This window comes from Coffea arabica, chromosome 2e, assembly GCF_036785885.1.
Source record: "Coffea arabica cultivar ET-39 chromosome 2e, Coffea Arabica ET-39 HiFi, whole genome shotgun sequence".
In the NCBI taxonomy this organism is placed as follows: Eukaryota; Viridiplantae; Streptophyta; class Magnoliopsida; order Gentianales; family Rubiaceae; genus Coffea; species Coffea arabica.
This window is the reverse complement of record NC_092313.1, coordinates 14,759,786-14,778,944: the sequence shown is the minus strand read 5'-3', so window position 1 is coordinate 14,778,944 and position 19,159 is coordinate 14,759,786. Positions and strand designations below refer to the sequence as shown.

The 19,159-nt window shown below is 37.1% G+C and overlaps 2 protein-coding genes and 1 pseudogene across 4 annotated transcripts; 2 read left to right on the top strand and 1 right to left on the bottom strand.

The window, feature by feature from the left end:
- The first annotated feature begins 936 nt into the window (after positions 1–936).
- Positions 937–3,301, top strand: LOC140036708 (ATP-dependent Clp protease proteolytic subunit 6, chloroplastic). Of its 2 annotated transcripts, none has more exons than XM_072079167.1 (6): positions 937–1,267; positions 1,360–1,425; positions 1,641–1,775; positions 2,133–2,186; positions 2,502–2,594; positions 2,875–3,301. In XM_072079167.1, exons 1-6 carry the CDS (start codon positions 1,106–1,108, stop codon positions 2,992–2,994), a joined length of 630 nt encoding a protein of 209 aa, XP_071935268.1. In that variant the 5' UTR covers positions 937–1,105; the 3' UTR covers positions 2,995–3,301. The 2 variants fall into 2 exon arrangements, with proteins under 2 accessions (XP_071935268.1, XP_071935269.1); XM_072079168.1 differs by having other exon boundaries at positions 2,758–3,301.
- Positions 3,302–3,448: 147 nt separating this feature from the next.
- On the bottom strand, positions 3,449–8,842 carry LOC113731654 (uncharacterized). Of its 2 annotated transcripts, XM_027257032.2 has the most exons (9): positions 7,752–8,842; positions 7,482–7,565; positions 6,304–6,574; positions 6,142–6,203; positions 5,342–5,528; positions 5,133–5,229; positions 4,541–4,623; positions 4,240–4,395; positions 3,449–3,838 (listed from the first exon to the last, which is right to left on the bottom strand). In XM_027257032.2, exons 1-9 carry the CDS (start codon positions 7,794–7,796, stop codon positions 3,831–3,833), a joined length of 993 nt encoding a protein of 330 aa, XP_027112833.1. In that variant the 5' UTR covers positions 7,797–8,842; the 3' UTR covers positions 3,449–3,830. The 2 variants fall into 2 exon arrangements, with proteins under 2 accessions (XP_027112833.1, XP_027112834.1); XM_027257033.2 differs by lacking the exon at positions 4,240–4,395 and having other exon boundaries at positions 7,752–8,834.
- On the top strand, positions 7,980–13,239 carry LOC113728717 (uncharacterized; annotated as a pseudogene).
- The last annotated feature ends 5,920 nt before the right edge of the window (positions 13,240–19,159 follow it).

Sequence of the window (19,159 nt, the reverse complement as noted above, 5' to 3'; positions counted from 1 at the left end):
TAAATTTAAAATTCAAATTTTACTCATATACTATAATGCATCTAATCATGATAGATAATGTATACACTGTCGTGGTTATATGCATGACACATAGGCAAAATTTGAATTTTAAATTCAGATGAGTTGCCATGCATCTAATGATAACAATATATACACTGTAAATGTATATAAGATTAACTCTAAAAAGATTATTGCAATTTTTCATTAAGATGATTGATACGCATGACACTATAATGATGTTAGATGAATGACATATGAGCAAAATTTGAATTTTAAACTTAAACTGTTTGAAATGAAAGTTAGGAAACTAATCATCTTTGTTCTCTCTCTCTCTCTCTCTTTTTCCATTGACACACGCAAGTTGAAGAAGAGATTCAACTTTTTTTTTTCTCAGTCCAAAAAATTCCCTTGTATTTGGTTAACGTCTTTACTAGTTAAGTCGAGTCTTGAGAATGAAAGATAGAACAGTGCGGTAAAATGTGGTGGTGACCTATTATTCTCTCTTGGGGTATATTACAAAAAATCATACAGTTGATGCTTGTTAAATATTTTTCATCTCAGTTATTCGGATAATTTTCAAGCGGATAACCCGACCATGGTGTAGGCCATGACCTTATTTTTGCACGTCAGCAACTTTTCTTAAAATCGGTAGAAGAAAATTTTTAATTTTGAGTTTTGGAACAGTTGGGACTGGTCAGAAATTGGACCGAGAGAATCATTAATACTATTAAAATATGGCCGTCGCATTGAGTATGAGTAGACGATGTCGTAATGTTTCGTCAACGTCAAATTAGGTCGCGAAGGAATTCTTCTGACCGACGTGTCATTATCACACGTGTTGCTTATTTGTTTTTGTGCAGAAGGCGGTACGTAGTATTATTAATGGCTGCGGGCGGCCTGTGTTCAAGAATTACCATAAACAAACGTGATTGGTTGTTTGTGGTGCAGATTTGACATGGACAGTATCCAAAGTTTCTTTTAGATTTTTCATGCTCATCTTTTACATGGAGAATGGTTTCCTTGATTTTGAGACACTATGTTCTTATGATATTTCATCGCCTACAGTTATGGTCCTATAGAAGCCAAAAAAGGGAACCCTCCCATTATGCCGGCTGTAATGACACCAGGGGGACCGCTGGATCTCTGTACTGTCCTATTTAGGAATCGCATTATCTTTATTGGTCAGCCAGTTACTTCTCAGGTGGCTCAACAAGTTATATCACAGCTCGTGACTCTGGCCACTATTGATGAAGATACTGATATTTTGGTGATGTTATATTACCTATCAACCATAAAGTTAAAATTTTAGTAGAGTGACATGAATAATTGATAACCAGTATTGCATTTTCTGCATGTCAGATGTATCTGAACTGCCCAGGAGGGAGCACCTACTCTGTCTTGGCAATCTACGATTGCATGTCCTGGGTAGGCATAACTACTCTTTCAAAGTTCTGTCAGTGATTTTATACTTGGATTGATATTGCATGCCTTTTCTCCTCTGTAAAGCTCATATTATGCTTGAATTTTCGATGTTTTTTTAAGAGTTTGTAATTAGAAGATTTGCAGTTGGTTTAATGTCTTCACTCATTGCTTTTACAAGCGTAGCTTCTCTTTTGGCAATTGTTTTGTCTCTGATAAAGCCTAAGGTCGGTACAGTATGTTTTGGAGTTGCTGCAAGCCAAGGTGCGCTGCTGCTTGCTGGTGGAGAAAAGGGCATGCGGTATGCGATGCCAAATGCACGTATTATGATACATCAACCGCAAAGTGGATGCGGGGTACAATGCCATTCTTTATTTCAATTTTTTCTGCTTTTGGAGTAAATGTCATCATTGATGGACCTTAAAAAAGAGAGAGAATGAGGAACAAATTTAATAATAGCTTATAAAGTGCAATGGTGTGTGCACCAACTTTCTGTTACTCTTGGGTTTCCCTTATTCAACTTCATTTCCTAGAAGGAAAGGACAGGATGGTACAGAATGATGATAAATAGGTTATTTTATCTTTGGCAGATCTTTATTTCGACACAAAGAAACCACCGTTTTGCTAGCTTCTTTTGACATAAAGAAACCATTTTTTATGCTTGGCAAGATTGATTAACTGTCCGTCACAAATGGTTTTATTTCTTCTTGCAGGGACATGTGGAGGATGTAAGGCGCCAAGTGAATGAAGCAGTTCAATCTCGTCATGTCAGTTTTCTTTCCTAATCAGCTTCTTTACTTTGATGTTCTCCACTAATTATTTCAGTTTATGATTGGCTCTTCCGGCTTCTTTGCTGGAATTTGGTATACCAACATGTTGTTAAAACAGAAACCAACAACCAATTTGTTGTTTCTTTGTATAGAACATCTCTCCTCTGATGTCAATGAAACTTTGATTGCTTAGGCTGGGTTTCTGTTAGTATGATATTTATCTGTGATCCCAGACTTGTTATAATTTCTTTTAGTACTTCTACTACCTGTCAACTTATAGTTCTTCACTCCTTAAATTGTTATGTAATGCAGAATATTGACAGAATGTACGCTAGTTTTACTGGCCAACCTCTTGAGAAAGTGCAACAGTACACTGAAAGGGATCGTTTCTTATCTGTCTCTGAGGTAATGCTGCTAGCTTTGTCCTCTCCTTTTAGTTTATATTACACAAATTATTAAAAGACTTTGTCCATTAAGTGGAATTAGTTTGAGAACATCGGCTTTTTTTACTGTAGCTGCCACATTTGTTAGCAAAAGTAGCATTTCTTCATGGCTATCTTAATTGCAGGCTATGGAGTTTGGTCTAATTGATGGGGTTTTAGAAACAGAATACTAAAACGTAGACGTGATACGTGAAGCTATAGCATGTTTTCCAAACAGTGACTTGCGCTAGTAAAAATGGCAGAGCATAGCGGGGCTTGATGTTGCACAAGCAAAGTGGCAGCACGGCATGGCATTGGACATGTGCCATTTAGCAGGTGCCAGGCAATGCTTGTTTTGCAACCTTCTTGGAACATCTTGTTGACTGAGACATTAAATTGCAAACTCTCCCCAGCAAAATTTATTGAAATTCCTTGCTTTTTTACAACACACTTTGCATATTGTATCGCTTATGTAATTGGAAGTCGTGGAATGAGTCTCTGTTGTTGTGATACCAGTAGAACCTTAGTGAATCATTTAACCTGGACGTGTTATGCGTAAGAATAGAACCTGGCGAAGGTGTAAAATGAAACATCTTTGCTTATTGGTACGGCCGGTGCTTCTCTTCAAGTTGCTCTGCCGTGTTTGTACTAGAATTAAGTCATAAGTCAAAAGTGACGTGGTTTCTTGCATTCAATTCCCTCTTAATTTCTTGCACTAAGCAAATTCAGCACTGTGCGTGGTGGCGGGCAGAAGAAATTTGTGGTTTTACGTTCGTGATGCTGCAGCTGTCAAGTACATCTCTTACATTTAGAGTCAATTGTTCTTTCCCAGGCACATAGAAATTGCGATGGTAGATAAGAAGCATGATAAACAATTGAAGCCTTTTTTTCCTCTTATTATTCCTTTCAACTAATGCCACCAACTATATATGTCCCAACCCCATAGGACCAAGACATCTCCCAACCCCCTACTCCTAAGAGGAAAAAAAGAGCAAATGGAGTACAAACATTTTCCATCACGTGATGAGTTTACAACGGGATGAGTTTACGAAAAGGTCAATCAATTGGGCATACAAGCCAATAGATACCTTTTAACTTTGGTCCTACAATCAAAGAAGAACATTCTCAATAAAATGCAAACCATACTAGCAGCGTCTGTCAGGTCCATCTTCCGAACTCTGCTCGTCCCACAAGATGACGTCACTGCGGATGAAATTGCTTATGAACCTGGGAAGAATTGAAATCAAGCACAATGAAATTCAGGTTATATCGTGTTCCCGAGACGCCACCTAATCATAAGATATCTCGAATTCTACTCCCAAACCCTCCCTTTTCTCTCTTCCCCTCTTACTCGGACCAAACAATAAATTCAGGTTATACCGAGGCTCACTTGCGTTTCCCATGTTTATTATTCAAAATATGCCCACAAACCAATAAAAAAGCATTCTTTCAAGTTTTGACATAAAAAGAAAAAAGAAAGCTAATAAAAAATGAGGTTTAAGACACCAAGAAGTGCAGATCCCAAAGTCGTTTATTGGAATACAGAAATTATTAACTTAGACCGCACATTGCTCGACATGATAAAACCAACCACAGCCTCCACCTATCAATGAAGAGCAACAACTCACCATTTTTCATTAGATTAAACTCGCCAAATAAGGTAAAAAGATGGAAATGGAGATGAATAACATGATAGTTTTCCTTGATCCCAAAAGGAGGGGGATGGAAACTTGTTTCAAACTTTTGACCACATGAAGGCACAGCGACCAGAGCATCAGTTGTTTCTGAGAATAGATTAACGGAATTAATTACTTCCTTCTGTATTTAAAAGTCTTCTATTTTATCCTACTTAGGACTCTTGTTTTTGTTTATTTTTTTGCATGCGTTATGATGGAAGGTCATTTGGGAGATCAAGAGAAAGAACCTTACCATAATTTTGATGCACCATAGTGTACTTGAAAATGGCTTTAACAAGGGAACCATAACTCATAGACTTCAATGGCCCCATATGTCTGCAACATACAGCAAACAAGAAATAATTCAAGCGAACCATTCTGATGCAAGAACTGAAATTGGCATTTGACACACTCAAATAGTCAATATTTATAGCAAAACAAACGCGATTTACAAAAGTCGCATTAAAACGTTTTGTGCCAGTATCAGGAAAAAATAGCGCGCACTCTCTCTCTCTCTCTCTCGGGAGGGGGAAGAAGCAGGATAGATCAATTATTATAGGGATTCTACCTGAAATCCGAATTTCAATGATACCAATGCCTAAGATATTTCAAAAAGCAGGCAAAGCAATGAACTAAAACCACAGTGACCGGGCCAGAATAGCACAATAGTCTATTTACACAATTTCAAGCAGAAACAGATGCAACTGTGGTGGGACTATTACAAAGTAATCCACTGAAGCATATCCGAGAAAAGTTCTTGGCACCTTAAGAATTGACAAAAACAGCAGCAATGAGGAATTTACTCCTATAAAAATAACATCGTAGCACTTTACTAATTTACTTACACTATTTCAGTGTACCGAAGTCTCCATGCTGGAAACCCAAGATGGCATCTTGTGGGTCCATAAATTAGTAGCAGATCAGGATCAGCTCCTCCAGAACCTGTTAAGACAATACTAACAAGAATAATATAAACTTGCACAGACAATGCTAGAAAAATATCTGCTAAATGTTCGGAAAATCTGGGAAGCCAAAAAGAGGCAAGACAGGATACCAATGGCTCCTAAAGCTTCAGCCATTTGAGGCTCTGTAAAATCTGACTTTTCCTTAGTACCATTTGCATAGTGCTTTACAAAGAGATAATTAGCTGCTTTGGCAACTGCTTCTTTTCCATCCTCAAATGAAACAAACTCCAAAGTCAGATTTCTGCGGGTAACAAGCCGACCATTAACAGCAGCCTCCTGCAAGAAATCACAATCCAAGTCTATTATGCACCATCTTTCTTTCAAGTTTATCAAAATTCAACTAGAGCTTTGCATCAAACCTATGACATTGGCTATATCAACACTTTTTCCCCCACTAAAGCCATACTTGGAAAGGGGTTACTTAGCTATTCCATTTAAATAATCATATCCTGTTGCTTCCTTTCATGTTTCCTAACACCTTTATTATCCTTCAGTCCACCATTACAAAGTTAATATTTCACTCTTCAATCCAAATAATTGGACTGGCTACAGAGACCATGTATCTTGAAAAAATATTACCACTCAGGCAATAAGCAGGAGAAAGGGCTTTGACACATCTCTTGGGCTCAACAACTCGGCAAATCAAAACTTCATTTACATTTTCACCATAATAACACACTGAACCAGCAGATTCCAAACATAAGATATTAAGTCATGCATACAAACCGCCCCTAATGTCTTTTACACAAAATAGATATGTAAAATTGATTACTTCATTAAAATATGCATCACAACGGAATATTGAACTGACAAGGTTGACATATGACATATACTGTCATGAATACTTGTAGAAAAGGATCTAGCTAATTGTGGATGAAGATCATGATACCTCAGACAAGTTTGCACTGCTGAATCTTTGCATGATAGGTTCCTTGTTCTTTTTCAACACACCTGCAACAGGAAAATGCTATCACACCTGTCAGGTGAAACTTACCAAAGGAAATGTTGAGTAAATTCTAAAGCATTTTCACTTTCTGGATATCCCTTTTACCTTCTGGATCATAAAGGCAGACACTTTTCACACCAATATCTGCAACCCACTGCAATAACTCCAAAACTTTTGAAAGTTCTTGAGCTTCTTCACTGTCTATTACCATTGCCAAATAACGAACCTTGCTGATATCAAGGGCTTCATATTTCGTCAATATATCACTAGCAATGAGAAAGCTCTCAAAAGACTGCACTACTCCCAGCAGAAAGTACCATATGGTGACGGCAAAATGCAGAATGAGCCAAAGTGCACGAAGACCCAGATTTCCACTCTAAACATAAATAGTAAAGTCAAATGAATATCCACAGAATAATGATCATCCGAGGACACGGAAAAAGTATCGTACACCAATCAGCCCAAACAACAACATGAATCGATATTGTTAGTTATTGAAGTAAGGAAATATCAAGCATTTACCAATCATAAGGCCAAGTAATCTCCAATTTGAGATTGACTAAGATTGAAAAATGCTTGAATTTGATTAACAGCACGGCAAAATAAATTACCCTTTTTCCTGGATAAACTTTAAATTCTACTTTTTAGAATGTTCTGACTGGGAATCATCTAATATTGTTTATAAGGAAAGCTATCCCTTGGTCAAGGTCACAATCATCACCACGTAAAGAAAGCCAAACCCAGCATCACAAATGTGACCTATTGCGTAAAATGACTGAAGCAGATTAAGAAGTAGCTATAGTCCCAGAACAGATTCAGTGATGACACCTATAAAGAGAAAATAGCCCAAACTAATGACATGAGACAAGTGGAAGATCCAGGAGCTTATCTCGTAGTCCATTATATAGGTAAAACAAGCTCTTACACAGAAGTCATTTTGAGGAGAAAAAGTGATTCCAAAAAGTTAATCGAGTGAAGGCGAGTGTTCCACCATATTTTAGCTCTTATAAATATGGTAGTGGCGTCCAATAGTTCAAATGGTTAGCAAGTTCTTACTTTGTGTATTTAAACCATGAACACAAAGAGGCATAAGCCCAGAAAAAAAAAAAAAAAAAACCAAGATCTGGAGACATATTTGAATGAAAATTTTCCAATAGAAGAAAATTTTTATCCATGTTAAAACTCAACCCAACTAAATGCCCTAAGAAGCACTTGAAAATAAAACCAACAATAGGGATTTGGGAAAAAAGAAAGAGTAAAATTCTTGAACCTCAATCACTCACCCGGGAAGCCCATTTAAGAAGCTCCTGTGTTTCATTTCCATAATTCTCTGGTCCGTGTCTTGCTGCCTCGCTAATACACACAAGCTGATGATCATGTACAATTAAGAAGATCTTAGTAGTGCAGTGGTAGATTCTTGAGGGTAACAAATCACAAGAAACCTGATCACACTTACAGAATCGAGGAACAAGTACTATTGAGTAGATGCATGTTTTTCTGTTAAAGAGAAAGTACGGAAGCATATATGGTCAAAGGGAGAGCAAATCACTTACCGAAACAACTGAGAAGAAGAGGAGGATCACTAAGCAAGATCTCATATTTTCCGTCTTCAAATTAGTTAGGAAAGGTACTAGTTGAATTTCTAGTCTTGTTTTGCAACTTATCTGGGGGAAGGAAACTGTGCTCCTCTGACTTTTGTATATGTAGTTCTTCACCACAAGATTTGAGTTCAATACCACCACTATTTTTTATTTAACCTAAAGTAGATTAAGTGCTTAGGAATGTTGCCAAAGGGTGTGCGGTTTGCTGATGTGTCGCTTTGTGATGGGTGGAAAAGTTGTAGTCCTGCAGGTGCTCAATGCCTGCTTTGTGATATTGTTACAGCGTAGATGCGGTGTGTTCTGCGTGCTTGTATGGAACCGACAAACAGAGTCGTGGTGGCGATAAGCTTGTCTGATTAAGCACGAAAACCCGGTTGCCTCGTCAGCGTGGTCGTCCGTCACGTGGCAGCATACGATTGGTTGGATGGTGCTGCTGTTTTTCTTTTTTCCCTTCTTTTTTTGCAGTTAAAGAACGGCGGAATGGTTGTTTGGTAGTAAGCTTCTTTCTTCATCACCTTCCCACCGGCGCTCTATTCTGTACTATACTGTACAACTTCCTCATGCTGTCCAATTTTTTTTTTTTTGGGTCAAAAAACAGCGGAATAGTTGTTTGGTAGTCGGTTGTTGGCTGGCTTTGGCAGAGAGCTTTTCTTTCTTCACCTTCCCATCGGAGCTCTATTTCTGTACTGTACCGTACAATTCCTCTGATGAGAGATCGTGACTTTTCTTTGCTTCCTCTTTCTCCTTCTTCCTTGCCATTTGACTTTCATGTGGTTGTGTATTTGTCGTACAATTTTTGCACAGGCTATTTTCTCCTTGTGGCTGCTCCTGAACCGGTGAAGCAGTCATTGGCTAATGTAGTCGTTGGGCTCCTAGCCCCGTTGATATTACCGTTTTAACACTCCGCTTTGCTCTTTTTTACGGTTGCCCTTTTATTGAATTTTTTTGTTCTGCTATTTTCTGGAGGTTGTATTGGTAATGTGGTGTTGGAGAAGGTGGGCGAAGTAACTTTGTGCTCAGCAGCTGTACATTTCGCCCACTGTTTCTTTCTGTTCTATCCCGAGGATTAGGTGCTTGTTTCGGTTCTTTTCTTCAAAAAAAAAAAAAAAAACTCTTCTTGCTTCTTCTCTTCTTTCTTCCAAAGCCTCTTCAGCCTTCTGGTTCTTTTTCCCCCACATTATTTGCGAGTTTTGTTGTCTAATTTTTTTCTTTTATGATGTTGTAATGTTGCAGGTACAGATTTTGAAAATTTGCTCCACCACCCTCATGGGATTTTGTAAATTCTGTTTTCTCTTTTGAAGGTCGCCTCTATATGGTAAGTTTCTAAAAAATGGGTTATTTCCTAACCCAATAAGTCAACCTTTTCTCCTTCCCAATCTGCTCGCTGCATTTTTTTTCTTTAATTTAAATATAAATTTGGAATGTTACTGTCCCTTTTGCTCATTTCGGGTTCATTTTAGATGAGCAACGCTGAGCTTTTGACATTTTGTCGAAATTCTATATACCAGACGTTTTTCCTTTCTGCTTTCTGCTTTTGGCTTTTCATTCATCTTTAAGTGAGTAGAGTTGATTTTGTTCTTCCAAAAACATAATTGTATGCAGGATTAGAGGCTTTACAGGCAAGGCTAGCTGAGATGTGTATTTGAGGGGGCAACAACAACAGAAACCAAAGGAGTTTACTTTTTTGGGTTAAGGTGAAGACCCTCTTGATCTCAAGAAATGTTTTATTGATCTTAATAATCTTCAAGCCAGAGAAGACTCTGCTATTAGGTATTTCGAATTATTTTTTTTAACTTTCTGACCAAGTTGTGGATTTGGACTATTTTGTGATTATTGTGGTTGATTTTATAAGTGGCATTTTTCATCAGGCAAGGTGAGTTAGAGGCTGAAAGATTTGGGATTGGTGATACAGCTGAAGCTCAGAGCATTTTTTATGCTCTGTCCAAAACGTAAGTTGTTGTGTTTGTCATTTCTTTATTGCTGTTTCTTGATCTTCTATTACCGGTTTGACTTTCTCAATATGATTTTTCAGTATATTTTAAGAAGTTTTTTCTTTCCTCTTGTACTGGTTGAAAATATTGGTTCTTTGCAGTCTTGACTTGTTATTTCAATTTTTTGATAAATAAGTTCTGGCAATGCTAGTGTTGTTATGACATCCAATTGTTGGCAAAAAACATATTTTTGCATGAACTAAATGGCATGCTATTTCAAGAATTAACTGTGGTTATACAACTCTTAAGGGTCTATTGTCATAAAGAAATCTTTACTAATCAAAATAATTGTTTCCAGTGAAAGATCATAGATGTTGAGTAGATAGTATGGGCTATTGTTAATTTCACAAAGATGCTATTATTGGGCTATTATTTTGAGATTGTTAATTTCATAAAGTTCATTGGGCTATTGGAATAGCTTAGCCTTGAGCATCAGATGCTATTATCAGGTTTGAGATTGTTAATTTCATAAAGTTCATTGGGCTATTGGAATAGCTTAGCCTTGAGCGTCAGATGCATAAAACAACTCCATTTTAGAAGTTGTGTTAGATGCAGAATTAGAGAGCAAGACTGCTGAACAATCTTATTCCTATGCGGAATCTCTTTTTTAATTCTTCAAATGCCATTGTGCACCATATGAATGTTGTACGCAAAACAAATCCATCCATCTTGTCTAAATTCATGAGAAGACTAATATATTTCTTCTTGCCAACACCACCAAGGGAGACATCTTCAAGGAAACATGTCAATCCTTCTAAATGGCAGTCTTCTGCTTTCAACTTTGGTATATAATTTTCATTTCTTCATATAGGAATCTGGTTAGAATCATCTGATTAACCGAGCCTGAAATTGTTTAATGTCTATGGTCTTCATTAGAAATTTCTCAGGAGAACAGAAGAGTAAGCCCCCTGAGCTTCTTAAAAATGCAGTTAACTGACTCATGGACATGAGTGCAAGCAGCTGGCTTTGGTACTTTAGTGAAACTCTACAGCATTTCTGGCATCCTGAATCCATTATAGCATAGCATGCTGACATTTTTGGGCAAAGCTAATAGAGGTGCTACACGGTGGTGATTCCCCCATCCCCCCTCCCAAAAAAAAAAAAAAAAGAATGCTTCTCCAAATTTCTCTCTCTCTCTCTCTCTCTCTCTCTCTCTCTCTCTCTCTCCCTCTCTCGTGCGCGTGCGCACACATACACACACATATCCTGATTAGACCATCACATTTGAATATTTAATACATTCAGCTACCTTATGTCATCCAGAAAAGAACTATCTGGATGACCATTTGTATGTTTTCATTTAAGAAGAGTTGTTTTAGTGATTGTTATGGTATTATTTACTGTTAGTGGCTATTTTTCATTTAGTATTTGTTCTACCTTTAAATTTATCTTATGCATAACCCCAAATAAAGATGAAACAAAGGATTATGATTCATATTACTAATTTCATCATGTATACAGGCTTCCAGTGCGCTGGGACAAGACTACTATAGTTGTGATGAATGAAGTGCGCATTACTAGCCCATATCTTCCTGAGTCCGTCCTTGGAGGAACTCCAGCTGCCAATGAGCTAGTGGAGAAAGTGGTGAGACTGTCAACTGGGATGCTTCTAAAAGTTGAACTCTATTAAGTGAAATGCATAGTGTCATCTCACCTAATTACTGACTTTTTTATCTTCTGTGTTTTTGCTAGCTTGAGTTTGAGAGGAAGAGATTACAAACTCACTATGCTGGTCAATGACTATGTTACTCTGTCATGCATTGAGGGTGAATTGGTGCCATCGTGTTCGGATTACTAAGGGAATGGCTTCTCAACTCTCTGAGCATCAAGTTCTTTTTGGATTGGTACCCAGTTTTGATGGAGAAGTTTCCCTCATGCAGTTGTAAGATGTTAGAAGTTTAGGCATTTAAGGAATTTTGTTTTCAACAAAACCCTGAGATTTGCTTTCTTTATCACCACATTACTTCCCAATGCGTTTACTGCTGCATGCTGTTAATTTGATAGAGGGCATGGGTTATATGCATCCAGACAGAATTACACCAAGATAAGCTCATGAGTTGATGCCTATTAGATTGTAAAATGCAGTTTCTCATTCTGTTATGGGATGATCAATGTATAGCAGGAAAGCTAGAGACAAAAATGTGTTGACTTCCCAGTGTTGGAGCTCTAGTTTTTACATGTATCTGTGTTTGTGCCTGCACAATGTTGCCAAGAGTTTTTATGCTGAATAGCATTTTGGGAGCTACTCTTAAGTTTTTATTTTGTGAAATAACTTAGGTGAGGCATGCTCAAGGAATCTATAATGTGGAAGGGGATAAGAACTATAAAGCATATATGTCTCCAGAATATTTCGACGCACACCTTACTCCACTTGGCTGGCAACAGGTAGGAAATAGCTGACTTCCTGTGATGCACAGTTGAATCTCTTACCTCTATTTTGTTGTCAATCTAGAACAAAGTCCTTAATGGTGACTATAGGGTATGACAATCTTTAGCTCCTGTATCAAGTTGATAATTTGCGCAAGCATGTACATACAAGTGGGCTTTTGAACAGGATTGAATTAGTTGTCACATCTCCATTGCTACGGTACCAATTCTCTTAACTTTTCGTGTATTAACTACCATAAGCTATCATTTTTGGAAAGAATGACTCCTCAAACTCTTCTATTCTGGCATTTTTGCAGTCAATGTTGGGTTTGCTTATCCAATTGCTTAAACATACATATTTTCATTTCTTGAACTACGTAAACTGAATTTCTTGTATGAAGAAAGAAACTCCAACAGAATTAGGCTGCAGCTAGCCTCAAAACCTGATAGTACCTCTAAATTATAGATCAATGACTGTTTCTTTGGTCCTTTCTTTTTTTGAGTATTAAGTTGTGGTCTGTCAATGCCATGCCCATATGGTTGAACACACATTTTCAAGTACAATGGAATGACGTTTTATAGTGTAATTGCTGTCAATACCTACTGTCCCCTGATTCAAGGAGACTAAAGTTAACCGTTATACATTCAACTGGATAGTTGCTCCACAAGCTCTAACCTGATATGAAAAGGCATGCTTTGGCACCTTGACTGTATGCTTGATTATGATGATTTATTCTTACACTACAGGACTATGCAAACTATTGTTGGGGTATTTGGTGGTGATGGCATACAGACAGGACGGATATCCTGCCACTCATGTTGGCAAATGCAGGAAATAGTCGGCGTGCTGCAATTTCAAATCTTAATTGTCCTCCTATCGTTGCATTAGAACTTTGTCGAGAGCATTTGGTAGGTCCTTTGAAGGTTATGTGTGCACTTTTGATTTTAAATGTGAACATTCTTGTGGCTGTGGATGGCATTTTGATCTTCTTGGTTTCAAGTCGGGTAGAAAGGAACCTTTGATTTAATTACTAAGCTCAAATGCTTTATCCAGTTCAAGGGAATTATTTGGAACTCTTGAATATTTCTTTTAGAACTCAAATATTACGACTACTTCCACTTAAATCCAGTGAATTTTTCATTTTCCTTTTTTTTCTTGTTTATGAAAGACTAGAGGATAGCTGGTAGAGGTAAATATATTACTCAAGATTCAGATTTTATTTGCATAATTTCTACATTCATATTGAAGCCTGAATCTTTTTTATCTAATAATCTGGTTGCAGGGTATTCGTCCATGCGATAAGAGAAGAAGCATCTAATAATCTTTTTCATATTTAATATTTGAATTTGAATAATTGGGCATTTATGGTCAAGATTAAAAATTACACAGTGCATCGCACGGTGTTATCCTCCTAGTCTTTAGCAAAATGGGTTGGGCGGGGGCGATTGGGTGCTTCGTGGTCCAGGTTAATTAACACATGACCACATGTAGCATGATCACTACGTAATATTGGCAGAAGAGAATGCATGCACAGTAGTTGCTATACCAAGAAGTAGTACAGACTTGTTTCACGCCCCAGAAGGGGAAAAAGATATACTCTAACATATAATACAGGATCGTGGTTGCACAGGGTCAACGCCAAATCGGCAGCTTCTTCGAGTCTGGACCCTTCTTAAACTAAACGATTTGAATAGATCATCAAAAGCAGAACAAAACCACGTACCTCCTTAATAATTGCTTAGCCACTTGTCCTTAGGACGTGGATGTTAACTGGTACAGATTAAATAAAATATACTTGTCGCGCCCCATTTTTCGTGATGGAAAAATAAATAAGAAGGTAGTTTATAAAAAAGATGTGATTTATTAATAATAAATGAAAAGGGACCTAGAATGGGACTTTAAAAAATGCGACGATTTGGGTCCAAAATTTAGTCGAAAAGGGTTTTTTTTTTTTTTTTTGCGACGATTTGGATCCAAAATTTAGTCGAAAAGGGTTTTTTTTTTTTTTTTTAAAAAAAAAAGAGTCGCCACTTGGTATTGAGTTTTGGTGTACCAAGTCACCCAAAAAGTGTATTTAAATAAAATAAAATAAAACCCTTTTCGACAACTGCAGGTCTTTGAAAAACAAGAGAAAATGGATTCGGGAGTCACGGTTGGAAAAAGGGAAGGCAAAGATTCGATTAACTCAAACCTAAGGCACCCTTTCACCTAGTTTAAGCTAGTTGCGAGGTTTAGCTCAAAATTTTCCTAATCTAACCCTTAATTTTATCATATTTGAATGTTTTCTACATGAATGCAAAAATAAAATATCGAAAGGGACAAAATGTTCATTCAAGGGTTTAATTGAACCAATCACATTTATTGCGAAGGCCAAAATAAATCCTTGAAGGTGTCACGAGGATGCAAATGATGAAAAAGAAAAGAAAAGAAAATAAAATAAAATAAATTAAATTATATACATATATATAAATGATCAAAGAAAAAGGGAATGCAACATAAAGGGTACGGGAGGCGAAAAAATTCGTGACATAATTTTCTTATACATGGATTAATAGGGTATTTAAACTAGAAAGTTATAATCACCCATTTCCCATGTTTGAAAAAATAATTATCCTAACATGAACAAGCAAATGAACTAGCTTAAATGAGATGCAATTCTAAATGACATGATTAGCACCTATAGCGGGTAGGGGATAATATAATAGGGAATATCATGCAAATGAGAAAAAATTCTAAAATGAAAATATGCATGAAAATGTAGTGAATTATCACACAAAGATGAATCTAGGGCAAGACGACCTAAAGGGTCTAGCGTTGGACTAGCCCATTTCTAAAAATCCTTACTAGCGTTGGACTAGCAAGTAAGTGGAGGGAGAAGCCACGACTAGCGTTGGACTAGTGTGGTGACGTCATGCATTAACAATACATAGTGAAACAAATAAAGCATAAATTAAAACAAATAAACACATAAGAACACGTAGCACGTAACACATAAGCATAATATCTAGATGCAACAAATCCTAATGAAAGCGGGTAAGGCACATAACACATAAGCCGCATAAACACGCAACCTATCTATTACATCGGGGAATCTAACTACAATCTAAAATGAGAAAGATATGATAAAATGAAATTAGTTATAATAATTATTACATTTTTTGAGGTATTTAAATGCCTCTCGAATAATTATAAAAATTAACTAAACAAATATAATATAAGAAAATTTAAATGAACATTTAAATGCAATAAATAAAGCATATAAAAATATATAAACACATAGGAGCACACAGGAGCACATAAGAGCACGTAATTGACATTGAAATAATAAAAATAGGGGTACCTCCCGTTTGAAGTGGTGACTAAATGGAGTCAAATTGTCCTATTTATACTCACAATGAACAAAAGAATCACGGCACCAATTTAATTGAAAAATAATAATAATAAAAGTACTAAATTCACACTAGTATGTCAGACGTAAAGAAATTTAAGCAAATCTAAAAATTACAAGTTAAGTATATTGAAAAGTAGCATAATTAACTATTAAAGAAAAGAAACAATCATAATAAAGAGGGTCAAAATTCACCAGGGACTGAATTGCAAAAATTGAAAAACGTTTGGGGATAGAAATTATATTTTTCCAAAGTTTAGGGGACAAAATTAAATGAAAGATAAAATTCAAGGACCAAAGCGCAATTAAATTAAGTACCTAAGTGAAAGGAATTTAAAATGTTCTGGGCCACAGTAAAACTACTCCAAAGATCAGGGGCTAAGGTGCAAATTTCGGTTTCTGATTTGGGAGAAAAAGGCCATCGGGCCAACATCTTTATATATTTGGGCTGGATGCTACCTAAGCCCAGCCAAAACCCAAAAGAAACGAGCAGGCCAGCCCGTCTTTTCATCCCTCAAATCCGACCAAAAAATGTATGGGCTCTGACCTTCTAGCCCAACAGAAATCCAAAAGAAAATAAACCGAAACCCATTTCCAAAACCCAACAAAAACTAACTCTTGGCCCAACCGAAGATAAAACATAAGCCCAAATCATTTTCTTTCGTTTCTTTCCTTTCTTTTTCTTCTTTCTTTTCTTTTTCTTCTTTTTTTTTCTTCTTCTTCTACCCTTCCGGTTCTTCTTTTTCTTGCCTGGCCGGCTGAAGCTCCTCGCCACAGCCAACCATGGCTGACATGGCGGCTGCCGGCGCCACCACCACCGGTCGCCGGCGAATTTTTTTCGATCACAAAAAAATTATCAAAATAAACACCCGACTCGATTTTTCGCGTAGGTTCCATTTTTGGACTTAGTTTTTACAGAAAATGACCCAAAGTGGCCAAATTGTCAAGAAATCAGTCCAGTTTTTATTCCTTTAAAACCCTTAAACCTTCACCAAAAATCATAAAAATTATGCCAAAACCCTCCTTATGACTTCTACATTACAACCATAATCTTAGTTGGACAAGAAAACAACATAGAAGGGCTAAAATAAAGCAAAACAGTCCCTAAAAATCGTTTTTCCCATTTTTGGCATTTTTTCAAACAATTAACATGCATATACAAAACCCATTTCCTTTTCCTCAATCTAGTTCATGCCATTTCCCAAATTTCAGCAATACAACAACAACAATAAAAACCAGCAAAAGCAAGATAAATTAAAATCAAAATGTATCTAATATGCTTTTAAAAAAACTGGAAAATACCTCAATGAAAGTGGAATTGCCTTGGCTGAAGTTTTTCTGATGCCTGTGAGTATGTTGGGGAGAGGAAAGTGCTTCTTGTTGTGACTTTGTCTGTTGGGAGCAAAGAAAAAAGCCGAGAGGGAGTTGGGAAGAGGAAGAGTGCCTTGCTTCTTTTTTTTTTTTTTTTGTGTTTCTCTCCGCTGCCCAAGTGAGCCGAGAGGAAAAAAAATTGGAGTGTTGGTCTTGTTTTTTGCTTCTCTCTGTTGAGTCCCCTGGGAGAGAGCCGAGAGAGACTTGTAGCCAAAAAAATGGAGCTTGTGTGCTCAATCTTCCAAAATGATGATTTTTCAACTAATGAAAAGACCAGTCCCTGGCCATTGAGTGTGAAATGGGTTAAATGTATTTTGGTGGAAAAAAATGATTAGAATGATTTTTCTTTTTATTTTCTTAATTTTCCTCTTTTTTTTAGTTTTTGTTGTTTTTGTGTTTTGTTTTTTCTTAAAACAAACCTGCAAAACAAATGAAAAATTATGCATTAAAATGTAAAAAAATAAATACCTCATCAAATAGAAAATAATCAAGAAAATATTAAAATTTGACAAAATTTTGGTGTCTACAACTTGCCCCTATTTGTCTAGGATTTCAAAAAAATTCTAGACAAAGACGTAGACACCAAATTACTTACCTGTCTCTTCTAACGGCACTTGAGCTAAAATAACAGGCGAACAATTTGCTGAGATTATTGAATACAAGATACAATGAAATTACAAAACACGTGACCGAACTCATGTAGAGTTGCCTACGTATCCCACCATGGGAATCAGGTCAAACGTAGTTCAAATGCAAATTATTCGAACGACTGACGCTTTTGAAATGAGGACTAACTCCAAAATTTTAAAATGGACTGACCCAAACAAAAAATTTAAAACGGGACTGACCCAAACAAAAATTTAAACATGGGACTAACCCAAACGAGAAATTTTAAATATGGGACTGACCCGAAAGAGAATTTAAACACGGGACTGACCCGAACAAGAAATTTAAACACGGGACTGATCCGAACAAGAATTTAAACATGAGACTGACCCGAGCATGAAATTAAACATGGGACTGACCCGAACGAGAAATTAAACATGGGGCTGACCCGAACGAAAATTTTAAACATGGGACTGACCCGAACGAGAATTTAAACATGGGACTGACCCGAGCAGGAAATTAAACACGGGACTGACCCGAACGAGAATTAAACATGGGACTGATCCGAACAAGAATTTAAACATGGGACTGACCCGAGTAGGAAATTAAAATTGGGACTGACCCGAACGAGAAATTAAACATGGACTGACCCGAACAGGAATTTAAACATGGGACTGACCCGAACGAGAAATTAAACATGGGACTGACCCGAACGAGAATTTACCATGGGACTGACCCGAACAGGAATTTAAACATGGGACTGACCCGAACGAGAATTTACCATGGGACTGACTCGAACAGGAAATTAAACATGGAACTGACCCGAGCAGGAAATTAAACATGGGACTGACCCGAACAAGAATTTAAACATGAGACTGACCCGAGCAGGAAATTAAACATGGGACTGATCCGAACGAAAATTTTAAACATGGGACTGACCCGAACGAGAATTTAAACATGGGATTGACCCGAACGAGAAATTAAACATGGGACTGACCCGAACAGGAATTTAAACATGGGACTGACCCGAACAGGAATTTAAACATGGGACTGACCCGAATGAGAAATTAAACATAGGACTGACCCGAGCAGGAAATTAAACATGGGACTGACCCGAACGAGAATTTACCATTGGACTGACCCGAACAGGAATTTAAACATGGGACTGACCCGAACGAGAAATTAAAATGAAAAATTCCAGTATACTTACCTGAAAATAACCCAAAATTTTGCCTCAGTAGAGGTTAAGTTTATGCATCTGAGCCAATAGTTGATTTTGCATTGCCAGGTTGTCGCACCTTTTGATCAAACTTGCTTGCAACTTTTTTCGATCCGTCTTTGTTCACTAGAGAACTCTTTCCGATACCGACTCCAGTGCAAGTTGTGATTGTTTTCATCTATGCACGAAATTTTCCTGCAAAAGAGAAAGAACAAAGAAATTGCCACCATCATTTGATCCTTTTCCCTTTGAGAATTGTGTAATCATGAGTCCTTTGATGCTTTCATCCACTTTTGCTGTGGCATTTTTTCAAACTAACCCACTTTTGCTGTGGCATTTTTTCAAACTAACCCACTAACCCCCATAGGACGAAGACATCTCCCAACCCCCTACTCCTAAGAGGAAAAAAAGAGCAAA